Below are 27000 nucleotides of genomic sequence, written 5' to 3'. Positions count from 1 at the left end.
AGAGCACCGGTAGGACACTGTGTGTAACGAGAGCATTGACTGTTGTCAATGTGTATACCCACAGGATTGTGGCTTGCGTGAGCACTGATGGTGATCAGTGTGTAATGGTAAATAATCGGAACTGCCTCAGGGTAGTCTAGTCTGGGCCCATGTTGCTGCAAGACTATAAGGTATGAGTGTGGTGTTGTAAAGGATCTAAGCTTGTATATTGCTAATTCCCCATCCTTAGGTAGGTACACAGGTGCCTTTTGTAAGTAGGTCCTGAGGAGGGAGATGGTTACGTTTCGGCTGGGTTAGTGGTGTTTTAGTCTGATTCTATCTGGTCCGAAAATCCGGTCGTTACATCTGGCGCCACGAACCGTTTACGATAGCCTGTTTGCGCAGTGTTGTTTACATCTTGTTGGTTTGCGCTCGGCGTGTACGGTGTTCATTTTGTATATTATTTGTTTATAGTTGTATATATCTTTTCCTTTTGGCACGATGGTTATGAATAGGTCTAAATCTACTTTTAAATTGCCTGTTGAAATTCCCGGCTGGGAATCATCGCCTTATGAGGCTTTGGCCCGTGAGTGGGCCGATTCTACTGGTTTGAGTGAAAATTGGAGTTCCTGTTTGGAACTGGCGGAGCCGGCTAATGTGATTGCTTGTCTACAGAAAGCACCAGTTGTGAAGGGTGAGGAGTTTCCTATTTTGGGACGCAGAGGTTGGATTGTTTTATCTGCGTACAGGATTGTACATGAGAAATTTTTGAAATTACAGAGACAATTTGTGGAAATGGAAGAAAAGTTGTTGAAATGCAGAATGCTCATACTCTTTTGAGATGTCAAAATAAATTGCTTGCTGACAAACTTGAGACTTATCAGACAATAGCTGAAAGAGCTGCTGTTCGTATTGCTAAATACAAATATAAGAATCGTCGTGGTCGGGTTTGTAAACGGAAAGTGCGTCTGGTCGTGGCAAAAGCCGGACTGGATTGGAATCCTGATGAATGGGATGATAATATCTGGGACTCGAATGATTCTGGCTCCTCGGCTGAGGAGTCTGACAAGCGCGAGTCTTCTCGCACCGGACGTGATTGTAAATCTAATACTTTTGACAACTATGATGATTCCAGCGACCGCGGTCGCTGTTCTAATTATGATGACGTTTCTCAATCTGACTGTCCCTCTAAATCTGTTGATCGAGCTTCTTATGCTGCTCGTCCTGAGGTTTCTGTGCATCCGTTTTTTCGACGTAAATTACAGCAAGCTCCTGGTAATCCGAATGGTATTCCTTTGGATAGTTTGGAAGATTTTACGCAACAGGAAGTTAGTGACATTTTGCAACGATTTCAGCAACGGCCCGGTGAGGCCTTGCTTACATGGATGGTGCGCCTTTATGAACTTGGTGCTGCAGGCATCATGTTAGATGCAGGAGATGCCTTGAAATTTTGCTCTTTCAGTTCTGATTCTACTGTTCAGGATCATTTCCGTAACTATAATGTTCCTGGTCAAATTAGTCTGCTTCAGTTAGCGACTGAGGGTTGTAATAACAAATACCCTACTGAATCTGATTGGCCTCTGATTGACAAGCCATGGTATTCGTTACACGATGCAGCACAACAGCGGAAGTGATGAAAACTGCGATTTTTCCGGGTACGTCTGACAGATTGTTGGATGGTTTATTAACATCTTCTGTGCGGAATCGCATTATCCGTTCTTCACCTGTTTCTTATAAACAGGTTATGATGACTTTGTTGATCAATCAGACTGGCAATGCGTTATCTATGGTGCTTGAATCTGTGCGTCAGCTTGGTGAGCTGGGCGAATGGGTTAAACCTGAAAGACAGTCCAGACCTGAGGGTCGTACTGCTGGGAATCATAGATTCACTAGACGTGATATGTTTCTTGCTTTGTTGGATGATGGTGTGAAGAGAGAAGACATTGATGGTGAACCTAATAATCGCTTGTGGGAGATGTTTCACTAGCGTGGTTTGGATCGGAAGGAGGGTGCTCGACGTGTGCGCAAGAATGAATGTGATCGTGAATATTCTGATGACAGTGGGGATGATAGACGTCGTGATGATTCAGATTGGTATGATAGACGACGGTATGAGCGAGATGTGTCCCCTCGGCGTGAAAGAGAAAGAGGGCGAGAGGGGGAAAGGGAAAGGGGGAGAGATGACCGTGTTAACAGCAGATATAAAGATGAAAGGGATCAATCCCCCGGGAAGAGGAGAAGGGAGGATAGACACAGATTTTCCGAACGAAACTCACAATACCATGCAGATGACAAGAATTCATTTCGTAATGGGGATGGATATGAACATGACATTATATCGTCCAAAAAATTTGAGAGCATTTATCCTGATTTGTCTTGGTTGTCAGAACGCAATAAAAATGACTAGGAAATAGGTCAAGCTCCAGTACGCAGGTGGGCTCAAAAAGACAATAGACCCTATGTAGATATTGAAACTTTTTGGAAACATCGTAATATACAAAGGGCCCGAGCATTGGTAGATACAGGAGCGGAGACCACTCTAATTCATGGAAAATCGAAGAAATTTAAAGGAAAATTTTTCACAATTACTGGTTTAGGTGGAAAGGAAACCCCCGCAGTGCAAACAAAAATTGAAATGAAAATAGGTAGTATTCCTCGAAAAGAATATTCTGTTTTAGTTGTGCCACTTTTGGAATACATAATTAGAATTGATATTTTAAAAGGTATGACATTGCATCTAGATGATGGTTGTTATCAATTTGGGAGTAAAGGTTATATATCATCCAGACCTGTACGAGTTGGTCGTTTGAGAATGCCCCCTATAAAAATTCCTCAGGCTACAAAAGTTGTTTCCCAAAAGCAGTATCGTATCCCAGGTGGTCACGAAGAGATTAGTTCTACAATTCAGGATTTAGTGGATGCGGGAGTTATAACTCCGGTTACTTTTGCTTGGAATAATCCCGTTTGGCCTGTGCGTAAAAGTGATAATTCTTGGCGCATGACTGTTGATTACCGCGAATTGAATAAACATACACCCCCTTTGACTGTTGCAGTACCAGACATGATTACTTTAATTGAAAGAATTCAGAAGCATCCAGGAATATGGTATGCGTCTATTGATATTGCTAATGCTTTCTTTTCAATCCCAATTGCCTCTGACTGTCAGGAACAGTTCAGTTTTACGTGGAATGGATGTCAAATGACGTTTAGAAGTCTTCCCCAAGGCTATGTACACAGTCCTACGATTTGTCACCGGCTGGTGGCAGAACATTTATCTGAAGTACCCATAAACCCACAAATTCAGATGTGTCATTATATTGACGATATTTTGATTCAAGGTGAGACACAGGTTCAAGTTCAGACTCAGTTAGATCAGGTCATCGATCATTTACGTGAAAAAGGTTGGGAAATCAATCCCAAAAAGTTGCAAGGTCCGTCACAAAGTGTGACATTTTTAGGCATCAATTGGCATAAAGGTAACAGAGAAGTGATTCCACAAGTGAAGCAGAAAATTCTTGATTTTGCGGTTCCTCGGAACCGAAAAGAAGCCCAACGCTTTATTGGTTTATTTGGTTTTTGGCGTCAACACATCCCACATTTGAGTCAGATATTAGCCCCTTTATACAGAGTTACTCGTAAAAAGAATGCGTTTGAATGGAGTAAACTGCAGCAGGATACGTTTGATTTGGCGATAGAAGCAATTCAGTATGCTTTGGATTTGTGGCCCGTGCGTGACGGTGATGTGGGTCTGAATGTGTCTGTGCAAGGTCTTTATGCAAATTGGAGTCTGTGGCAAAAACAAGGCAGAAATAAAGTACCGTTGGGTTTCTGGACTAAAAAGTTACCTGATGCTGGTGAGCGTTATACACCTTTTGAGAAACAGTTACTTGCATGTTATTGGGCTCCGGTGGATACCGAGCAATTGACTTTGGGACATGATGTGGTATTGAGACCTGAAATTCCTATTATGCAATGGGTTTTGAGTTCGCCGAAAACTCATCGAATCGGACATGCTCAAGAGGCGAGTGTGATTAAGTGAAAATGGTACATACAAGCCAGGGCACGCGTGGGACCGAAAGGTGTTGCGACGTTACGTGAGCAAGTGGCGCAGGCGCCATCGAATGAGACTGTGAGTGATTGCTCCGTACCTATAGTACAGGAATCCCCTGTTAAGTGGGGTAAGCCGTTTGATGATCTGTCCGCGGAGGACATAAACCATGTGTTGTTTACGGATGGTTCAGCGAGGTACATAGGAGAGAAAAGGCATTGGAAGGCAGTGTCCTATAATCCTATCACACAAAAATTGCTAAGTACAACTGGTGAAGGAAAGAGTAGTCAATTTGCTGAATTATATGCTGTTTACCAAGTTTTAAAACAGGAGTTACCTGGTACATGTAATCTTTTTACTGATTCCTGGTCCACTGCTAACGGACTGGCGGTTTGGTTACCAACTTGGCATTCTCGTAATTGGGAATTGCATTCTAAAGAACTTTGGGGTAAAGAGTTATGGCAAGAAATTTGGGAGCTACTCCCACAAAGTACTGTTACAATCTTTCAAGTGGATGCTCATACATCGATAGATTCCCTTGACAAATTTTTTCACAACATTGCAGATGAGAAATCTAAAATTGCTGAGGCAGTGGTTGACATGCAGGATTCTGATTTGGCGGGATTGGCGAAATGGGCCCACCAGAAAGCAGGACATTTTGGAGAGAGAGCCACTAGAAGGTGGGCTGCTGATCGAGGAATTTATATTCCTTTAAATTTGATTAAAGATACTATACTGCATTGTCCTATCTGTCAACATTCTAGACAGCGAAAAGTGCCCCAAATTGTTAAAGGACATTTACACCGAGGAAAATTACCTGCTCAAATTTGGCAGATTGATTATATTGGTCCACTCCCTATGAGTAAAAATTGCCAATATATTTGCACCATCGTTGATACATACAGTGGCCCTTTAGTGGCCCTTCCCTGTAAACGAGCTACCCAAGTGAACACCATTAAAACATTGGAATTGATTATGCTGTATTATGGTGTTCCATTTCAAATTCAATCTGATAATGCATCCCATTTTAAGGGAAGATTGGTGCAGGAATTTTGTGTGGAGAACAACATTGAATGGGTGTTTCATATACCATACTATCCACAGGCAGCAGGCCTTATTGAAAGAATGAATGGTTTGTTAAAAGATCAATTATGTAACTTAACTGACAATAAATATAAGAATTGGAGAGGATATTTCTTTCAGGCACTGTTGATTTTGAATAATCGTCCCTTTTTAAATGCTGAATCACCATGAATGCGTTTTTTTCCCCCAGCTGTTGCTGCTAGACCGAATACAGTTGGAAATACTGTGATGTATTGGGAAATTTCCCCTGGAGCCCTGGCTCCATGCAGAGCAACCCCAGGTTCCGCAGGCCTGGACCTGCATGCCATGAATGACATTACTGTAAAAAACAGAGATCGAGTTTTCATTGAAACTGGCATTGGTGTCTGTATACCAGCTGGAAATTTTGAATTAATTGCCCCTAGATCGGGCCTGGCCTTAAAAGGCATTCAAGTACTTGGAGGTGTCATTGACAGCGATTATCAGGGAGAGATTAAGGTACTCCTGCTGAATAGCAGTGAAGTTGATTTACCGATTCATAAGACTGACCGAATTGCTCAGTTACTAATCATGCCTGTTTTCAGTGGTGAGATTCAGAAAGGCACTGCCCCGACTTTGTTAACTGTTCGAGGACCAAAAGGTTTTGGCTCCACTGATAATCCAGGAGCGAGAGTGTGGGTGCAATCGCCTAAAAATCCCCCTGAACAAGCTGAAATTATTGCAACCGGTCATGATAACACAGTACTCGTCATGAGACCAGGGAAAGATAGCTGGGAAGCTGTCCCGGCTGACAAATGTTACTTACGGGAATGAATAATGCCTGTATTTGATTTTCTTTCAGATCATTCTCTTGACTGCTGTTGCAGGATGTGCCGGCGTTGGACTCCTTTTGGCTTGCTACGTCGGGAGAGGAAGGAACCCACAGACTTTGGTTGATTCGATAATCCGAGTACCGCGTTCCTTTGCTGCGTGGGATTTATCATCTAACTTTTGGACTACCCTGGCACGAAGGGTGACAAATTCCCCACATTTCTGTTTAACACCGATGCGTTCGGTGACTGACATTTTAGCGACCTGTTTGGTTGCCGTCCCCGCTTCTTTGGAGACTCTGGCCCATATTTTCAATATATCAAATGCTCGTCCTAATATTATTCTTGGTGATTTCGCAACACATGAATATTGCCCTTTATGTACTGTGCTTTCAGACCCAGTATCCCCAATTCATTCCCAAATAATTACATATAATATCACGCAAGGTGATTTATGTTTTTTCCTTACCTGTGATCCAAATGCCATAATTGAATGTGTGCATTTAAAATTGAACGGTGCTACTTCATTCACAGTTCATGAAAAGACTTTATGTTCCCGGAGATCACCGAAGTCGTGTATTTCAGTCAAAAATAACATGACCTGTAAAAGTCTTGTAGTTACCCCTAGCCACTATCGTACAATGCTCCTACCTTCTGGATGGCTTTTCTCTTGTGGCAATACATCTTGGCCTTATATTCCTGCAAATATTACTGGAGGACCTTGTGCCATTACCAGACTGAGTTTACTAATGTTTTCTTCACATCCTAATATGCATTCCTGTGTTGTCCGTGATGCAGTGATGTTAAAAGACAATGGTGACTCTACACTACATTTATTTTCTGAATCTGAATATCTTACTTTGGTTTTTTCTATTCTGGGTGTCCCTGCCTTAGCAGTCTATAATGCTGGATCCATCGGAAAAATGGCCTGTTGGATGGTTAAATCTGTTAATCACACTTCTACAATTTTATCTGACACGCCCAGGGTGAACGCAGAGGTATTTTGCAGAACAGGGCTGCAATCGACTATCTTTTGCTTAAACATGGACAAGACTGTTCTGACTTTGAGGGCCTTTGTTGTTTCAATTTATCAGATCATACTAGATCCATTCAGGCTCATATCTACAAACTTCATGACTTGACCAAAGAAGTTAGAAAACACATTGAGCAGGGCTGGTTTGACTGTCTCTTTAATTGGTTACCAGATTTACATTCTTTACGTCAGATATTAGGGGGTATCCGGATTACTATTTGCATTTTAGTCGCTATTTGTTGATTTATTCAATGTATTCCTTCTTTACTTCACACCTGTAGATGTGGTACTAGACATAGATCAGTTAGTTTTGCTTCATATTATTCCTCAACAGATGTTAGTTCCATTTAGCAAATGATTAGTTGTCTAAAGTCAAGGGTGAAGTGTTCTGACCGAGTTTTCCGCCCCTTTTTGAATGAAGGTGACTGAAGGTGACTTTAGCCTGCTATCATTCTAATAGGAGGACTAGAACCTCAGACCGGGCCTACTTACAAGGCGTTTGATGCAACTCCATGCCCTTTACTTTATTCTAGGGATTATAAACTTATGCTAAGGGATAGATTCCTTAGTATTAGCATTAATCCGTCCTTTTGTAAGGTTGCTAGTATACTTCTAATGGAGTTATGCTTATTTCGGGCCTTGTAGGCCTCGAACGGGAGAGACTCCTTCTTTCTTTCTGCCTCGGCAGCTTGAGATGCTTTTAGGTCAAATGTAATGTGTTAGTTATGAGCTGTTTTTCGCTTGGAGAGAACCGGCTCAGGCTGGCCCTTATCGAAGAACTGTATTTTTCTTCGTATCAAAGACATAACATCAGGCTGGCCAGCTGAGAACGTGTCCTTGGTACGGGGAGGTACAGGAATTACTGGCCGTAACTTTCCATGCATGAACAAGGTTCCATATTAGCGAAAGTACGAAGCAGTCAGGGAGTCAGTTCATAGGCAGCAGCTAGCCGTTAGCATCATTGTAGTTAATCAACTTAAGGCAGACAGTCGCCATTTTGAAGTCCGAGAAAGACCGAAGGCTAATACTCTCTTAGAAAGATTGAGGTTATTTTAGCTGGAGCAGCTGGCGAGCTTTGACATTAAGATCAGAGCATGCAGAGTGAAGCAGTTAGTGGAAAGAACGAATACCAGAGCGGTAGAAACTAATTCATAAGATCGAAGCTGGAAGGTGAAGACAGTTCGTGATTGAGAGGAGAGAGGAGTAGTACAGAACAGCGAGAGTGCAGCTGACGGGACAGAGAATAGAGGAAGGTTCCAGTGACTTGGAGGGAAACGGAGGAGACAGAGCATAGTGGTGCAGACGTGTATCCGTGACTGCAGGGGTGATCCTAAGATGAGCCAAGGCACTGACGAGAAGGGAGCCCAGATGACTACCGAGTCCAGACTTCATACTCATAAGGTGACGTCGACCCTTTCTTATTAGTGTGCACACACATTCTAACCTTTCCTTTTGCTTTTCAGGCTATATGTGTTATATTGCAGTATTATATTGTTGATGTTATTAATGAATAAAGATACCCCAGTTCTTAGTGAACTAGTGCATGATGGTTATTTCCTTATGATAAAGTTAACCTTTCTTCTAGTCAGATGCTGTTATGTGAACGGAGGCGTCTCCCGTCCAGGTTAATGGTAACTGAGCAAGGGAGTAGAGGAGCACTCAAAATAGTGTAATTTGGCCATTCTTGTGTGGGAGAGGATTGACCTGTCTATCTATCCCATAATCTATAATATTGTATTATCTGTACTCCTGGTAGAGAGAGAGATTTCCCAATATGGAGAAGGTATTCATAGGAAAGTGATCGTGGTTGTGTAGCGGCGTTAACGAGAGCATTGACCGTGGTCGATGTGTATACCCACAGGATTGTGGCTTGCGAGAGCACCGTGAGGACACGGTGTGTAACGAGAGCATTGACTGTTGTCAATGTGTATACTCACAGGATTGTGGCTTGCGAGAGCACCGTGAGGACACGGTGTGTAACGGGGGCATTGACTGTTGTCAATGTGTATACCCACAGGATTGTGGCTTGCGCGAGCACTGATGGTGATCAGTGTGTAATGGTAAATAATCGGAACTGCCTCAGGGTAGTCTAGTCTGGGCCCATGTTGCAGCGAGACTATAAGGTATGAGTGTGGTGTTGTAAAGGATCTAAGCTTGTATATTGCTAATTCCCCATCCTTAGGTGCCTTTTGTAAGTAGGTCCTGAGGAGGGAGATGGTTACGTTTCGGCTGGTTAGTGGTGTTTTAGTCTGATTCTATCTAGTCCGAAAATCCGGTTGTTACAGCTATTTAACGCTTTCCCTACTGTTGAATTTTCTGGAGTGGGAAGAGTAATTGTACGTTCTACGCTGTCCAATGTTTTCATTACTGTCGTTTTTTTGGAGTTTAAATAGTAGTTCTATTTATTTATGTATCTAATATTTTTTGTATTATTTATTATTTTAGACAATGTTGTATTTCATTAATTTTAAAAATATTGAAAGTATATTTATTTTTTTAATTAATTAAATATAAATATTTATTTTTATTTATGTTATTTTATGTGTGTAGATGTATTTGTAATTTATAATATTTTTTAATAATTTATAAGTAATGAAACTAATTATTAAAAACTTATTATTAAGTATATATTATATATTTTATGTTTTGTTAAAATTAAAGTTTTATTATTAAATATGTATTAATTATTAATGTAAAACATTATTAAATATATTTAAATATGTTTATTTTATGTATAAGTATTATTTACTTTATTAAACTTTTTTTTACAGAAACAAAATGATATTTTTAATTACAATATTTTTAACATTGATATTTTGGTTTCGATATTTTTGTACTTACCATATTGTAGATAGGGTGTCGATATACTTGCCTTCGATATTTCAGCGTCAATGTTTTGTAGGACGATATTCTGTAAGTCGATATTCAATGTACAACACAGTGCACATTTTTTGCACCACTGCTTATAGCATCACATACTTCATCTCCCAATGTACAACATAGAGCACATTTATGCACGACTGCTCTTAATGCTGCACTTCGAGACCAAAAAGTATATTCCACACCTCTCTCTCTCTCTCTCTCTCTCTCATGCTTTCAAATGCACTTCCCACATGTTTTGTTCTTGGCAAGCTGTTTAACCTCTTCGCCGCTAATGACAAGGGTAACTCGTCATGGACTTTCCATTGATTTCAATGGAAAGTGCAGCAAAAGAGTAATTGTACCTTAGCGCTAAAGGGGTTAACTGTGACAGCTCCCACTTTAAAACTACCAGAAGAAGTCAAAAACAGAAACAAGGCATATGCAGGATGTTGTAGATTCAGGCTAGGGTAAAATAAAACATCAAAGATAATTACATTTATGGTAGTCAAAGGTCATCACGTGGTGTCAGACCACAAGAGTGCCTCTAGCCTACACATGCTTTATGCTAGGCATATACTTGCTCACAAAACAGCATTCTTGCATTCAAGAAATCCATTTGTCAATGAGCAGCTTTGACTCTAACCACTTTTCTAGAGAAAGTCTCAACCAATGGTTTCTGATCTGTACAAATTTTGAAGCAATTTCCCTCAAATGAATATTTAAATGGTGCACTCCCCACCTTCATGTTAAGGCCTCCTATTCAATGACTAAATAACTAACTTCTGCTCTTTTGAAAGAATAACATGCAAATGCAACAAACTTTTTCCTACCTTGTTTTCTCCCATTCCAACCAAACAAGACATACTACCATCTGTCAAACGATAGTCATATCTTTAGCATTTTAAGGTTTCAGTGTCAGTGCATCAACAATAGCCTCTGTTAAGTCATCAAGGGCCCGATGTAGGTAATCCCAGATTACAGATTCTTAAATACCGAATCATACCGATTCGGTATTTAAGAACAGGCAAATGGGATGTAGGTATTTTTACCGAAAAAATTACCGAATCGATAAGTTTCGGTAATTACCGAATCGGTAAATACCGATTCGGTAATTGGCATTCATTCCTATGGGCCTGGAGGCCCATAGGAATGAATGCCAATTACCGTATCTGTATTTACCGATTCGGTAAAAGGGGGAAACATTGAAGGGCGGCAGGGTGTCACTTTGACACCCTGTTGCACCCCTCAATTAAGGGCATGTATGTCTGCAACATGGCACTGTTGGAAAAGCAAAAAAATGCTTTTTCCAAGGTTTTCATTATTTACCACCAACTTGTAGTTGGTGGTAAATAACGAATCCTAAAAGGGGAAAAGCACTCATTTGAGTGCTCCCTACATAGCAAAATCGGTAACTAACCGAATCGGTATTTTAAGGAATCGGTAATTTACCGATTCCTTAAAATACCGATTCGGTAAATTACCGAATCAGTAAAATGCCCATCTACATCTCATTTTCCAAATACCGGTCGGTAACAGCCGAAATTACCGAATTTCGGCCGTTACCGACCGGTATTTGCCTACCTACATCGGGCCCCAAGTGCTTTGTCATATTCCTTCGCCCATTCAACTACATTCATTTTTAGATCTCGCCTGAGCCAGCGAATGCTTGCGAGATTTTTTGTTAAAAAAAAACCTTAATGGAGGCTTCATTGTCACTCTCACTGTCTTGCATCTCCTTTGTCAGCACCTGCCAATTTCACTTTCTTTTTCATGTATTTGTGTGTTTGTTTCTTTGATGAGCATGGACCAAGTACAAATGAAATACTTTATTAGGTCGCGCTGGGATTCAGGTATTTTTTAAGCAATGTGATTTTGCAGTTTTACTTTCACTCTCTTTGGAAACGTGCGACTGGGATGCTATTCTTACACACTTGACATAAAAAAAAATAAGAGGCATTTTTGGTCAAGTGGATAAACATTTGATTTGTTTTTATCTACCTTATTTGTGTGTCCTTTGGCCCTTCTAAAATGCTTCCTTTCTTAGAGGTACAGATTGCTGTTTTTAATATTTCATGATATAACTTTCGACCTAATGGAACTACGATGTTTGCTGTGATTTCAAGTGCACAGCTATTTGTGTTTGTAATGATCATGCTTCAAGAAGCTTCATTTGCGGCCCTGCTGGGCTAAATTGCTCCTCTCAAGAGCTTTTGAAGTTTTGAGTATTTCTGCTTTGCATATTTTCAGAGGTATTTTTCAAGCCCTAGCTTCCCAGTAGGGGTCAAGGGTTAGAATGGTTGTAATGAAGCACAATTTTTCGTTAGGATATACCTGTTTGATGCAATCATACCCCCATCACCATCACACCTACAGAAACCTCTTGTCTGAATTTGTGGAGAGCATCAAATAACTAAGGTGTTAATGCTGTTTGAAGTGTATTGAAGATCTGCCTGTGCAGATTTTTTTTCTTTTTTTGGGCCCAGTTCACTGAAGTTTGGGTGGAAGCAGCACAGAGGTCATTCATTTCCCTATTACTTATAAGACAACACAGCACATGCTTTTGGACACACATTCCCTTCCGCAAAATTTTTTTTTTAAGATTCCTGACTATTCGTTCCCTTAAAAAATCCTCTTTATACATTATACTACGCATTAAACTTTTTGAGATACAACTGACACCCAAGGTTATTTTCCAACAAATAATACTGATTTACACTTCTACTCCCATTTTCAGCAAAGTTTCCTCTTTATAAACAATTGCAGCTGGCCTTTTGAGATGTGCATCCCTGCTGCCCTGCCCCAGATATCAATTACTCCTCAGGGCATTTTAAAGGGGAAAAGATTGGGGAAGATTGTGAGTTTCTCACAATTGGCCAAAAAACAACCCCCATCGTGGCATGTTTCGTTTTTGTGTTACTGCTTCTGAGTGACAGGACTAAATTTCCAGCCCGACAAACAGCTTAATGATGTTAAAATCTTCCTGTTAGCCTCTCCTCCTCTGGAGTTTAACGTTTCAGTGGGGAGTGTTAGGCTTTGGATCTGTCTATTGAATGTAAAATGACTCTCAACATGATATTTAAAAGTTGTGAGGTGCATCGGATCCTGTGAGCTCAATCAGGCATAAAATCGAAAAGAATGGGGGCACTGGCCATGTAATAGCGCATTTTTGTTTTCTGTCAACCATGCGGCACAGCTGCCATGCTTCTGTACAACTTGGCTAAAACAAATCGACGAAGCCAAACATCTTGTATTGGAGAGCCCTATTGGCTTTGCCAATGCTTATTTAATAATGCAATCAACACTTAAGTCCTTTCAGAAAAATGATCATCAAATTAAGAATAACATTCCACAAGCCCTAAAAACATATTAATTGCTACTTATCCACATACCTCTGCACATTCTCAATTGCTTCAACAGGATTCCCCCAAGGCTGTTCACCTTATGCTAATATGGATTGTCCAAGATATTCTCCGCATTACTGACAGCAAACTTACATTTCTCTGCTCCTACACTTAAATCTGACTCCCTCAACTTACTCAAAACCATTTTCAACAGCTTATTATTTAAAATTATGTCAGCCCCACTTCCAACATATATCATTCTAGAAGAATATACAAGTTTAGGGATAATCTCCAGCAATATATGAAGTGCCCTCTGGAAAATAACTAAGTCAAAGCCAAACCAAAGGACATTCATAGAAAATTGTATGCACTTTCCAGTGACACAAATGAAGTCAAATATAGATAGCTGAAATATGACTAAAAGAAAGGGTGGGCATTTGAAAAATTGAGAGAGAAAACACCAGAGTTGCTCATTTTTGTTAATGTTCGGTTGGACATGCCAGTCCATCGAGATACACTCATTAACTTAAATCATTGAATATCCTTATCCTACCATTCAGCCAAGTTTACACGCAAGAACCACTGGTATCAACCATTCGATGGTCTTGTTTGGCACAATATGATTTTATCACGCATCTCTTCATTTCCTCACATAATGCATTCCACAGTGTAAAAGAAAAAATCCTTACATTAGGGATTGCACAACCTGGTCATCTTTTTCAGTGAGTGAACCCTTTCAAACAACATAGGGCATATTAACAAGAACCAGCGCTAATTATCACTGGCCCCACATAGCGGGAGGAATATTATCGCCGGCTATCGCTGAAAATTATCGCCATGATAACACTATATTAACAATACATAGCGCTATGGCGATAATATTTCAGTGATAGCGGTGTTTACCATGGAACATCGCTGGTTTTCCAGCGATGTTCCATGGAAAACAGCAATAACATTGCTGATACGACCCTGTGGTCGTATCAGCATAAATCAACCTGCCATTATTAATAAGCCTTAGTCTGGAATTTAACAGATGTTAAATTCCAGCGTTAAGGCCGAGGTAGCGCAATTTTTTTAAGTGCTGCACCTCCTTGTTAATATCGCAAAGCTGCCTTCGCGATATTTTCATGTGTAGTTTTCACAGCCACGCCTTCTTTGCATCTCATTAGCGATGCGAGGCTGTGAAAAATCGAGCTCTTGATCAAAGAAACACGCGCTGGCGTGTCCTTGATAATATTACGATATACGAAAACGGACGCTAAAGCGGCGATAATTATATCGCCAGCCCTTGCTAATATGCCCCTTAACTCTCTATGGAACACCTACAGCGTGGCAGGTACTGGTTTGCTGGCAAATTCTCTGCAGCCAATATAGGCATATTTATTGTGTTCATCTTTGAGTTCTAATATTTAATGTTTGCTGGCAGATGGTAACTGTGTCGAGGGGCAGTTATTCACTGTTACTTTTCCCTTCAAGTGGTGCTAAATACTCAAGTCCAGTGTTGACAGAAGAAAGTGTCTTTTTGACTAGAAACAAAACATTTCAACTCCTACCTGTGCCAAGAGTAGATAAATCAGAAATATGTACGTTGCGATGACCATCAACAGAAAGGCCTTTTTTGCTCTGTTGAAAAAAATGTGAGTAAATATTCAAGTTAGTGTTTCTAGTAAGGCACTATTGCAGGCGATAACAAGAATAAACCATTTGCATCCCATGAATCTCCTAAAGCTTCGTGTAAGATGCAGTGAACAATGATCAAGCTCCTCAAAATACAAACCTGACTGGGAGATTTCGGGATGCCATTTTGCAATGACCAGCAGTGTGATGGTGGTGAAGATTGTGACTTAACGCATGGACAAGATTGGAGGAGTCAGAATTGTCCTTGCTTATTTTAGGAGTTTCAGGGGCTTCTGTGTTTCTTTCTCCCGACACTGTGCAGACGTCAGTATCTGCAAAAAAGGAAAATACAAATAGGCACATCATTAGAGCTGTCGTGTGAGTCTAACGTAATTAAACTAACACTGGTTATGAAGACAGCACACACAGAACACTGCAAACAAAACTTAAACACATCAGTTTCCTGTGCAGATTGTATACTTATTGGGCTATTTGATTATCACTCGGCGGTCTAGTTTATACTTGAGAATATAACACCCAAAAATGTGAAAAAGATTACCTAAAGAGATATGAGCGGTATTTGTACAAAATATAGAGCTGTACATATCGGGAAACAGAAATATTGGGAAAAAAATGTTGTGATACAAAAATATTGTGATGATGAAATATTGTTGTCAAGAATATCATTTTTTCAGGTAAGTAATACAATTGCTAAGAATATCATTGTTGTTAATATCGTTTAAAAAACATAGAAAGAATATCGTTTTAAAATTATTTTAATGTTTTTAGTTTACATATTAATTTTATGTGTTACTATTGTTTGTAAAATTGTTATTTTTTAAATATAGTTCGTAACCGTAATAATTTAGAATTTTTATTGTAATTCCTAATAGTAATTTATAGTGCTGTAGTGGGTTGTTGGGTTTGAGGGGCGATAGGGTGGGAAGTTAATTAAGTAATAATTAATTATTATTTTAAATCATTTTTAAGGAATTATGTGATTGATATTAATTTTTATATTATGCTATACTGATTTAATTCAGTTATATTTCATGTGCGGGTTGCACAATTTTCAGGGGTATAGAGTGAGAAGGTAGGTAGGTAATAATTAATAACACAAAAGTTGTAATTTATAATTGACTATTAATTATGTAAATTGTGTAATAATCATATATTTTAGTTAGTTATCAGGTGTGGGCTGCTGGGTTTGTAGGGATAAAGTGTGGGAAGGTAATTAAGTAATAATTCATCAGAAATTAATTATTAATGTATTATTAAATATTGAAATGATTATTCATTTTGTAAAATATGTGATACCTAATAATTTTATTTATATTTGAGTTGTGTGTTGCTAGCTTTACAGAAGTATATGGTGAACAGTTATATATATAAAATAATTATTATTAATGTTTAATTAAATATTTCATTGATTAATAATTATGTAAATTGTGTTATAATGATATATTTTGGTTATGTTTTAGAAGTGTGCTGCTGGTTTCTTAGGGTTATTGGGTGTGTTGTTAATTATGTAATAATTAGTTAACTGCTAATTTGTGATTATTAATTGGTCTCGCAATTGATTATCAGCTATGTAAAGTGTGTTATACTTATTTATTTTAGTTATATTTTCGCTGTAGGTTGCTAGGTTTATAGAGTATAGGATGGCAAGTAGTTATGTAATAATTAAATAATCATTATTTTTTAACAAAAATACATGTTCGCATTGTTTATGAATTTCGTAAATTGGTTAATATATATATATATATATTTAAATATATATATCTTATGTTAATTAATAATGTTTATAATAAGAGTTTTATATTTTTTCTAAAATAATAGCGTTATTCAAAATGTACTGTGTTTGAAGTGAAGTAATTGGGCTACTGTTGCTTAGACTAAACTGGGAATAGTACATTTAGCCCACTAAAGGCCAACGCTTCCCCTACTGTTCCAGAGACAGGAGTGGGAATAGTAAATGTTACCGCTCCAAAGTCCAATGCTTTCACCACTGTTGCACAGACTAGAGTGGGATAGTAAATCTTATCTCTCTGCAGTCCAGTGCTTTCCCTACTGTTGCACAAGCTGGAGTGGGAATGGTAAATCCTACCCCTTCAATGTCCTCGGCTTTCCCTGTTGTTGCACTGTTTGGAGTCGGAATAATTTATTTAAACCCTCCAGAGTCCTACACTTTCTCTATTGTTGCATAAACTGGAATGTGAATAGTATAACTACTATTATTCTTAGACTCCAATACATTTTCCAACATAGGTTCAAAATATTTATTATTAATATTTGTTTATAACTGCAATTGTATAGTATTTGTTTATGAGAAACATCATTTACAATGAGGTTTAACCTTGTGTGCTGTTTCTAGGCAAGCAGAACAACGCTTGCCTTAACCACGCATATGCCTTAACCACACATATGTGTGGTTAAGGCAGTCAGCGCCCTTAGATGCAGAGCGGCTGGGCAGACTTAGGAAAAAGAAGGATCAGGAGAGGAAGGATCGAGACGCAGCTTTGTAAGTAGAGCTGGGGCTGGGAGCAGGGGCTGTGGTCTGGGTAATTTTTAGAGCTGGTGGCAGTGTCTTGGGCTCAAAGCAAGTGAAAAGGGGCAGCCTTTAGGGCTGGGGCCAGTTTAATTTTTTTTATATACAGTAATGTGTGTTTATATAAGTAGATATTTATATATAGAAATACATATTAGTGATAATTATTAAATTAACACTATATTAATGGTATATATTAAAATATTCAACATTTACTACTTTAAACTATATATTACCTACTGGCTATCGCCAGTAGGTATATATAGTTAGGATTAATTCCCTATGGGATTTTTGAAAATTCTATGTCTAATAACTTTGGCGTTTGAGGACGGAACCGGCTGAAATTTTCAGAAAAATGGCACATTTTGTTTCTGAGCAGCCCCTGAAAATTTGGTGGGGTTTCGTCAAGGGGGGGCTGAGAAAAAAGGGGGGTCCCAAAACGCGTTTTTCCCATTCATTTTTCCATAGGGCGGTTGGACTCACTTTTAGCTCGAACGGCTGAATGGATTTGCACGAAACTTGGCAAAATTGTAGGGACTGTTAGCCCGATGTGCCTTTGCTAGGTCTCAATATATGTGCTCCAGTAGTTTTTGAGAAATTAACGTTCAAAACAAGATATATATCTGTAACAGCGCTCCGGGCAGCGATCCGGTCCGCTTACTTTTCGCGAAACGGAACTTTGCGCGCAGAAAGCTGATTGGCTCTCCGGTGTCTGTCAACATTCTAAAGAGTCCGGAGCGGCCACCATCTTATCTCTCGGTAGGATCGAGAGAGAAGAAGAGGTGAAAAACGAAGGGGGAATTTATTGAAAGGGGGCAAGGTATACCCCTCTTGACCCCCTAGGAATGTTGTTGGGGTTATTAAAGGGTCCCGTGGGGAAAATAAAAAAAAATGATTTTTCACGGTAGAAGCGCTTCACGGGCCGCGAACTGGGCCGCAAACTGGTAGCGAAACGGGAATTCGCCATTTTGTGCTTCGTTTTAATTGTTTAGAGACAAAAATTATCGCTGCACATCGGCCACAATGCATGAATATCGCTGAAAAGTCAGCGATATTCATGCATTATCCAGCAAATGCTCTTAGCCATGTTATCCACCTTGCATTGGATAACATGGCTAAAAACTGCTCTGTGCGTGAGCTTTTTTTTTTTTTTTTTGCTGCGTGACGTTTGTTAACGTTCGATTCGATGGAAATCAGGAAGTGTTGACCACCATTTTGTCACTGCGAGTAAATATTTTGTTATAAATGAATCCTTATTGATAAACATTGTCTGCGCCATCTTGCGTTTTTGTCCAATGCCACAATTTTGTCGTGCACGGCAGCCATTTTAGATGCCTTGACCAGGGCCACTCTCTGCACGCCGCCGATCCTCAGCATGGCTCCCCACCCTCGCAAGCATCTCCCCCACGCACTGGTCACCCCCGCTCTCTCTCTCATGCATGGGACATATACTTCCCCCCATCTGCGCTGCTCCCGCCCGACACCTCCCTTTCACCCTATTCACTACCGCACCCTCTGACACTCCTCTTCCTCTGTGTCCGATTGTCCAGGCCGGACCTAGGCTATCACCTAGCCCTGCGGATGTAGTTTATGGCTCCAGCTGTAGAGTATGCAGACATGCCAACCCTCCCGATTCAGGCGTGAGACTACTGATTTCAGTGCTAGTCTTTCGCTTCCCGATTCCTGCAAGGAAAAACCCGGGGGCATATTACCAACAACTAGCGGTAGTTTTTGTCTCTAACTTGTTTAGAGACAAAAATTATCGCCGCACTTTGGCGAATTTTATCGCACATAAACCTTGCTATTAGCAAGGTTTATCGCAAATGCGATAAAAAACGGCCGCAATGCATGAATATCGTTGAAAAGTCAGCGATATTCATGCATTATCCAGCAAATGCTTTTAGCCATGTTATCCACTTCCCATTGGATAACATGGCTAAAACTGCTCAGGGCAGGTGTTAGGTTTTGGAGATATTCGCGCTTAGCGCGAATATCTCCAAAAGTTGGTAATAGGAGATAGCGATGGTTAGGGACTGTTTCCAGTCGCTAAAATCTTGGCACGCCCACTTTGCATGTCATTAGTGATAAATATCACTGATATGCAAAGCGGGGCCCAAGATGGTCGCTATCTCCTTTTAGCTGTCACTAACTGGTGTTAGCGACAGCTTGGTAATAGGGAGATAATTTTATCTCTTTTTTTTTTGGCTTTTAAAGCCAAAAAAGCGGAAATAAACCCCCTTGATAATATGCCCCATGATTTCTCGGGGGTTTCAGCTGACAGGGCTTGGTATTGTGTTACGTGCTAATTCTTCCAGGAAACGTCAGAGGGTCGATGCAGGGGTTCTAGAAGGGGTGATAAACCATTTAAGCCTCATGAACAAGCGCATGGTCTTTTAAAGATTTGTGAAGTACTCGGGGCGGCTGTGTGTGTGCGTGCCCTCTTTCAGGAGCGGGCGGGGGGGCACTGCCAGCAATTTGCAGGCCAGGCAGTGTTCAACACGTGCATCACCCTTTCTCTGCCTGCTATTGCGCTCCATGCTTCGGAAAGGTAAGAAAAAGAACGTGCATTTGAGTTTGAAATGTCCGATCTTGTAGCAGTACACTTGCAAAGCCCACACATGACAATAACCCGATTCAAGGCCCCATTCACCCGATTTTTTAAACATATATAGCACTCCAACAAAGTTAGATTTTAAAACTTTATTAACATTTAAATATAACGAACGCAACAAAAACTGTAAATATATTTAACCATTTTTTGAAATTAACCAGAACTATAACGATAACAACAACAACAACAATAATATAACTTTTATGCCTAAATTACGCAAACATTTAGCTAATCTGCTAAAGGGGGGAGTCGCCATTTCTTTACAATAAGCAATAATGAAAAATCCACATCAATAGGGTTGTCCGTTTTCTCGATGCAGCACTATAGTGCAACATACACAGCACCTGGGGTGTCAAGAGTGAACAGGTCTTTCTTTGTTCCTTAAGATGTTATCTGTGTCAACCTCTTCCGAGAATGCTGATGCGTTAGGATTTCCTTGTGTTTCTTAATAGCATTGGTGTCTGTACACTTCTTTGTCAATTCTGTCAAGATGATAACTGCTTCATAAACAGACGATATCTTTGTTTAGTCATTAGTGTTAAGTGTGTCTGAAACTACAGTGCCCTTCTGTTTTTTTTTCTTCAGGCTCTACAGAGTTTTGTGTGTTGTTCTTTTCAGCGACAATTATTCCAGAGGTTTCAGGTTCACTTGTTTTGTTCTGCAGTGAGTTAACAGCTTGAGAGAGTTCATGTTTTTTGCTATGTCCTGCTGTTCGTCAACTGCTTCAGAGACGTCAGCCTCATTTGTTATGCTTCAGTAGATCCTGGACCTGCCCGGCCGCGCCCAAAATGGCGCCGGTGTAAATGGGACTCGTAACTGCTTGTTGTGTACTGGTTGCCCAACCTTGATATCACGAGATACATATGCAGTTTTGAAGCACATGGCGGAGGCTTGTCTGCTGTAGTGGGGCGCCCCTTTATCGTTTCAGTCGCCATTCCACCCGCTTTTGCTACACTGTGCCTTTTCCGCCATTCAGCTGTTTAGCGCCCGCTCTTACGGCTACAGCGTCTCGCTCACCATGTAGTTGAGTTGCTCCCACTCTTGCGGTGCAGCGATAGGCGGCTTCCACAGGACTCTTAAAATGGCGGTCGGCTCTTCGGATTTGGGCCTGGTCCAGTAAAATGGCCCTGGGACACCTTGGAACTCGGACGCTTGTCTGCCAGGGCTTGGGTTCCATTCTCGAAAGCGTCCCCTCAGCCTTGAAGATTGTACAAAAGTTTTGGGGGCCGTCGACTCCCGCAGGCTTCCGGTGGGGAGCGGCTGCCATGATTGCTTGCGGAATGGCCACGACGGAACTACGAGATGGTGGTGCTCTCATGGTGACGCCAGCTTCAGTCTGAAACATCCAGAAACAAGGTGGGGCTTTCATCGTTTGGGAAAAAAAATGTTTTAATCCAATGAAAAGTGTTATTTTTAGGTCACATGACCTAGTCTTACATAATTAGGAAAAGAAAAGTAAAATGAACCAATGAAAAGTTTTATTAACAAGTCACATGACCTGTTATGCTTACGTTACGCGCTGCGCGGCGCGCTCTGGATCGTTTCCGGGAAGCTGCGCCTTGCGCAGCGGAGCACTTCCGGGTGCGCTAACGCGTCGCGTCATATGACGCATTACGCGACAATGCAGGTCCAGAATATAGTCAAAATGTCTCCACCAACCAGCGGTCGGAATACAACCGCTTTCAGCAGTCCAAAAAGTTTGGTTAAATCTTAAGAGTGGGAGCAACTCAACTACATGGTGAGCGAGACGTTGTAGTCGCAAGAGCGGGCGGTAAACAGCTGAATGGCGGAAGAGGCACAGAGTACCAAAAGCGGGCGGAATGGCAACTAAAACGGTAAAGGGGCGTCCCACGACAGCGTGTCTTCAGGTCAAACGGATTGTGGGACAAGGTCCAGAATGGAAGATTCTTCAAAAGGGAAAAAATTCCGCCGGACCCCGGGAGCCGGCCGCCTATGCCGGGGGCGATCTCAGGCCTCACCAGGGCAACACGACTTGGGGAGGGGGCAGGAGCCAAGTGCCCCCTCCCAGTCCGCGCCATCTCACCGCCCCTCGGGGGCCTCCGTCAAGCGGTTTAGGGAGGCACCGTATCACATTGTTTTATAATGCAGTCAGGTCCACAAATGGACTCCACTTACTTTGAATAGTGAAGCTGCAGCAGGTGCAAATAAGGTTTAAACAGTGTTACAAGAGCTGCTTAGAACTCTGAAGTATGGCACTCAACAACCAGGACTTATGCCATTTATGTAAGGCAGTGACATGGAAGCAACTCAGGGACAAAAAGCATGAACGAACATTCACGTATGAAAATCTTATTTGGAGAAGGGGTAGAATCCAAACGCCCCCTGCCAGTTCGCGCCACTACACCGTATGTGGAAAATCTGAAGCCATCATTCTACAAACTCTCAACGCTTGTTATCAGTGCATGAGTTTTCGATTGAGCTAGCCGGATCGGGCAATAAAAAGTATAAAATAGTTATGTAAATAGTTATTTAATAAAATGTTTTACTCTGTTTCTTTGCTGGTGTGTTGTGTATGTTTATAATATTTGCATAGGGTTTGTCGTTATTTTGGGCGGTGTGGGTGGCGGAGTCGAGCTGTTTTGCAGCCCTCATGGTGTGGAGCTCAGTTCATTTCACTATTTTCGTATTTCTCATGAAGGGTTATTCCTAATGTTTGTATTTTACCGAGGTCAAAAAGAGATCGAATTAGTGGTCTACTGATTTTGCTCGATTACTTTTATTTTTTTTCACGATTTTTCACTATCTGCAAAGACTAAACAGAGTATTGCGACTTTGTGCTTGTTTGTAAATAGAGAATGATCCAAAGAGAACCAATTGTAAAACAGTAAATGCTTGGATAATAATCAATCAAATGGAGAGACAAGCAGGTACGACGGATTACAACAGGGGTAAAGGTCTGCGTTAACTACCGTTCACTATCTGCAAAGAGAGAGTACTACTAAGAGAAAAGAGGGGAGTGGTAGGGGGGGGGCAGCGTTCAAAGCACATCAGCGTGCATAAACACGAAAACGTTTTTACCTATCACGTACTTGACATTTGACAGCTTTTGATATTTGCTATTAAAAAACCATTGAAATTCACAGAAAAAACCATAGGTTATAGTCCATATATAGTTAGGAATTTGCATTTACAAAACCTTGAAAATTCAATGAAAAAACCATTGGTTTTAGGTCATATATAGTTAGGGATTTGCATTTAGAAAACCTTATTTTACTCGCATAAAACCATTGAAATTCCATATATAGTTATAAGCGCTAACTATATATCGCGCACCCGCAATCCACTGCTGATGATGTCACATATTACAACATTCATGACATGGTTAGTGACATCACTGATGACATCACTGATGACATCTCAAATGACATCACTGATGACATCACTGATAACATCTCATTTGACATGACTGATCACATCACTGATGATATCATTCATGTGATAATACCATGAACCTCTTCAGACTCTAATATAGCCTTAGATACAATCAGTGTAGACAGACAGTCACTCATCCATGGAGTTACTCACACACCTAGTCAGTTATGCCAAAAATCAATCACACCTCCATTTTCTCAACTATACAGTTATACACACCTTACTTATTCAAACATATACTAACACATATTTACTTTACTCTCTTATACAATCTCTGATACATGTTCACAATGATCCATACAGCCACTCACACATTCACTGGCTCTTATGCACAGTTATTTATAGATGTCAACTCTCACATGTACTGTGTTTTACATATGTACTTAATTTGACATGTAGCACTGAGATATCCATTTACTCACTAATACACTCATGCACAGTCAACCGCCCATACAGTTGTTTCCACATGCACTTTTGAATCTATACATATAGTGAATCAACTACTCACACATCTATGTACAGAGTCACACACCTCCCAGCCACCCATACACACACACTCAGTTTCCCATACAAATACTTGGACAACCAATCAATAACCCATACAGTTACTCATATAGCTACTGATCAACATATGCAGCAGTTTGTAGAACAACAGATATAATGATGCACAAATTAAAACAGTTTAGTCACTAACCCATGCACTCAGTGAGACACATTTAATCACTCACTCAATCAGTCAGTCATGCACCTAGTAAATCCTTCATCCAGACACTTATATATCCACTCATTCTTCAATATGTAAAACATATTTTAACTTTACAGAAACATACAGTCACTGGATGTTGTAATCAGTGATGTCATCAGTGATGTCATTTGAGATGTCATCAGTGATGTCACTAACCATGTCATGAATGATGTAATATGTGACATCATCAGCAGTGGATTGCGGGTGCGCGATATATAGTTAGCGCTTATAACTATATATGGAATTTCAATGGTTTTATGCGAGTAAAATAAGGTTTTCTAAATGCAAATCCCTAACTATATATGACATAAAACCAATGTTTTTTTCATTGAATATATATATATATATATATATATATATATATATATATATATATATATATATATATATATATATATATATATATATATATATATATATATATATATATATATATATATATATATATATATATATATATATTCACTGAAAAAAACATAGGTTATAGACCATATATAGTTAGGAATTAGCATTTACAAAACCTTGAAAATTCACTGAAAAAACCATAGGTTATAGACCATATATAGTTAGGAATTCGCATTTACAAAACCTTATTTTACTCACACAAAACCATTGAAATTCCATATATAGTTAGTTGCACTAACTATATATCGCGCACCCGCAATCCACTGCTGATGATGTCACATATTACATCATTCATGACATGGTCAGTGACATCACTGATGACATCACTGATGACATCTCAAATGACATCACTGATGACATCACTGATGACATCTCATTTGACATTACTGATCACATCACTGATGATATCATTCATGTGATAATACGATGAACCTCTTCAGACTCTAATATAACCTTAGATACAATCAGTGTAAACAGACACTCACAGACTGTCAATCATCCATGGAGTTACTCACACACCTAGTCAGTCATGCAAAGAATCAATCACACCTCCATTTCCTCAACTATACAGTTATACAAACTTTACTTATTCAAACATATACTAACACATATTTACTCTCTTATACAATCCCTGATACAAGTTCACAATGATCCATACAGCCACTCACACATTCACTGGCTCTTATGCACAGTTATTTATATATGTCAACTCTCACATGTACTGTGTTTTACATATGTACTTACTTTGACATGTAGCACTGAGATATCCATTCACTCACCAATACACTCATGCACACAGTCAACCGCCCATACAGCTGTTTCCACATGCACTTTTGAAACCATACATCTAGTGAATCAACTGCTCACACATCTATGCACAGAGTCATACACCTCCCAGCCACCCACACACACACTCAGTCTCCCATACAAATACTTGGGCAACCAATCAATAACCCATATAGTTACTCATATAGCTACTTATCAACACATGCAACAGTTTACAGAACAACAGACATAATGATGCACAAATTAAGACAGTTTAGTCACTAACCCTTGCACTCAGTGAGACACATTTAATCACTCACTCATACAGTCAGTCATGTACCTACTAAATCCTTCATCCAGACACTTATACATCCACTCATTCTTCAATATGTAAGACATATTTTAACTTTACAGAAACATACAGTCACTGGATGTTGTCATCAGTGATGTCATCAGTGATGTCATTTGAGATGTCATCAGTGATGTCATCAGTGATGTCACTGACCATGTCATGAATGATGTAATATGTGACATCATCAGCAGTGGATTGCGGGTGCGCGATATATAGTTAGTGCAACTAACTATATATGGAATTTCAATGGTTTTGTGTGAGTAAAATAAGGTTTTGTAAATGCGAATTCCTAACTATATATGGTCTATAACCTATGGTTTTTTCAGTGAATTTTCAAGGTTTTGTAAATGCTAATTCCGAACTATATATGGTCTATAACCTATGGTTTTTTCAGTGAATTTTCAAGGTTTTGTAAATGCTAATTCCTAACTATATATGGTCTATAACCTATGGGTTTTTCAGTGAATATATATATATATATATACATACATATATAAACATATATCATCTGTATATCTATATAAATACAAACATAAATGCATGCATACATATACTTGTATGCATACAGATGCATGTTATTTACATGAAAGTTGAAAAAACACTAATAAAAGCAGAGCTAAAAACCCACCTCATTACAAACAGAATGGCTTTAACTTAAACGAGGGCGAGATCTATTGCATTTTCAATGCTTGTTTACTTTGGTTCCATCAAGAAGGCATTCAGATGTGTCACACATTTGCCATACATTCTGAATGTTAGCACTCTAGATGCACATTAGATCACTGTAGTAAAGCTACTGCTCACCAGGGACGTCTGCTGCTGGTATTCAAAGTGCATGTTTCAGTCTGCATGTCAGAATTTTTTTAATGAAATAGAAGAGGATTTGAGAAGTCACTCAAAATGATCCCTAATTTTTCTTTCTGAAGCACTAATCATACTTTCTATGGCAAAATTAACCCCCTCATTTTGTTCCTTTTTAAATTGAGTGTTTTCAGACTTACCACTTCATTCCAATCAAGATGGCTTCTGGTGTGCCATACTTTTGTCATAAGTAAGACTGTTAGCGCTCTAGTTGTTCTTTAGAACACTCTGGGACATTCTGTCATTAGGCTATACTTGGGGTACATCTGGGTGATATTTGGGCTACATTTAGGCTCTTTTGTCTCTGGTGGCCATCTTGGGAGACTGTATGTCAGAATTTTTTAATGAAATTGAAGAGGGTTTGAGAAGTCACTCAAAATGTGCCCTAATTTTTCTTTCTGCAGCACTAATCATAATTCATATGGCAAAATATACCCCCTCATTTTGTTCCTTTTTAAATTAAATGTTTTAAGAGTTACCACTTTATTCCAATCAAGATGGCTTCAGGTGTGCCATACCTTTGCAATAAGTAGGACTGTTAGCGCTCTAGTTGTTCTTTAGAACACTCT

General features: G+C 39.7%; 1 protein-coding gene across 1 annotated transcript in view; it reads right to left on the bottom strand.

Moving 5' to 3' along the window:
• Positions 1–14754, bottom strand: part of LOC147732725 (NXPE family member 1-like) — a 98810-nt gene extending 84056 nt beyond the window's left edge. Inside the window, exon 1 of the mRNA XM_086958856.1 lies at positions 14688–14754. Within this exon, the coding sequence (XP_086814982.1) occupies positions 14688–14735 (48 nt within the window). The 5' untranslated portion in view covers positions 14736–14754. The remainder of the gene's footprint in view (positions 1–14687) is intronic.
• Positions 14755–27000: the final 12246 nt, after the last annotated feature.

This window comes from Lissotriton vulgaris, chromosome 2_1 (assembly GCF_964263255.1).
Source record: "Lissotriton vulgaris chromosome 2_1, aLisVul1.2, whole genome shotgun sequence".
Classification (NCBI taxonomy): Eukaryota; Metazoa; Chordata; class Amphibia; order Caudata; family Salamandridae; genus Lissotriton; species Lissotriton vulgaris.
This window is presented reverse-complemented; position numbering and strand designations above follow the sequence as displayed.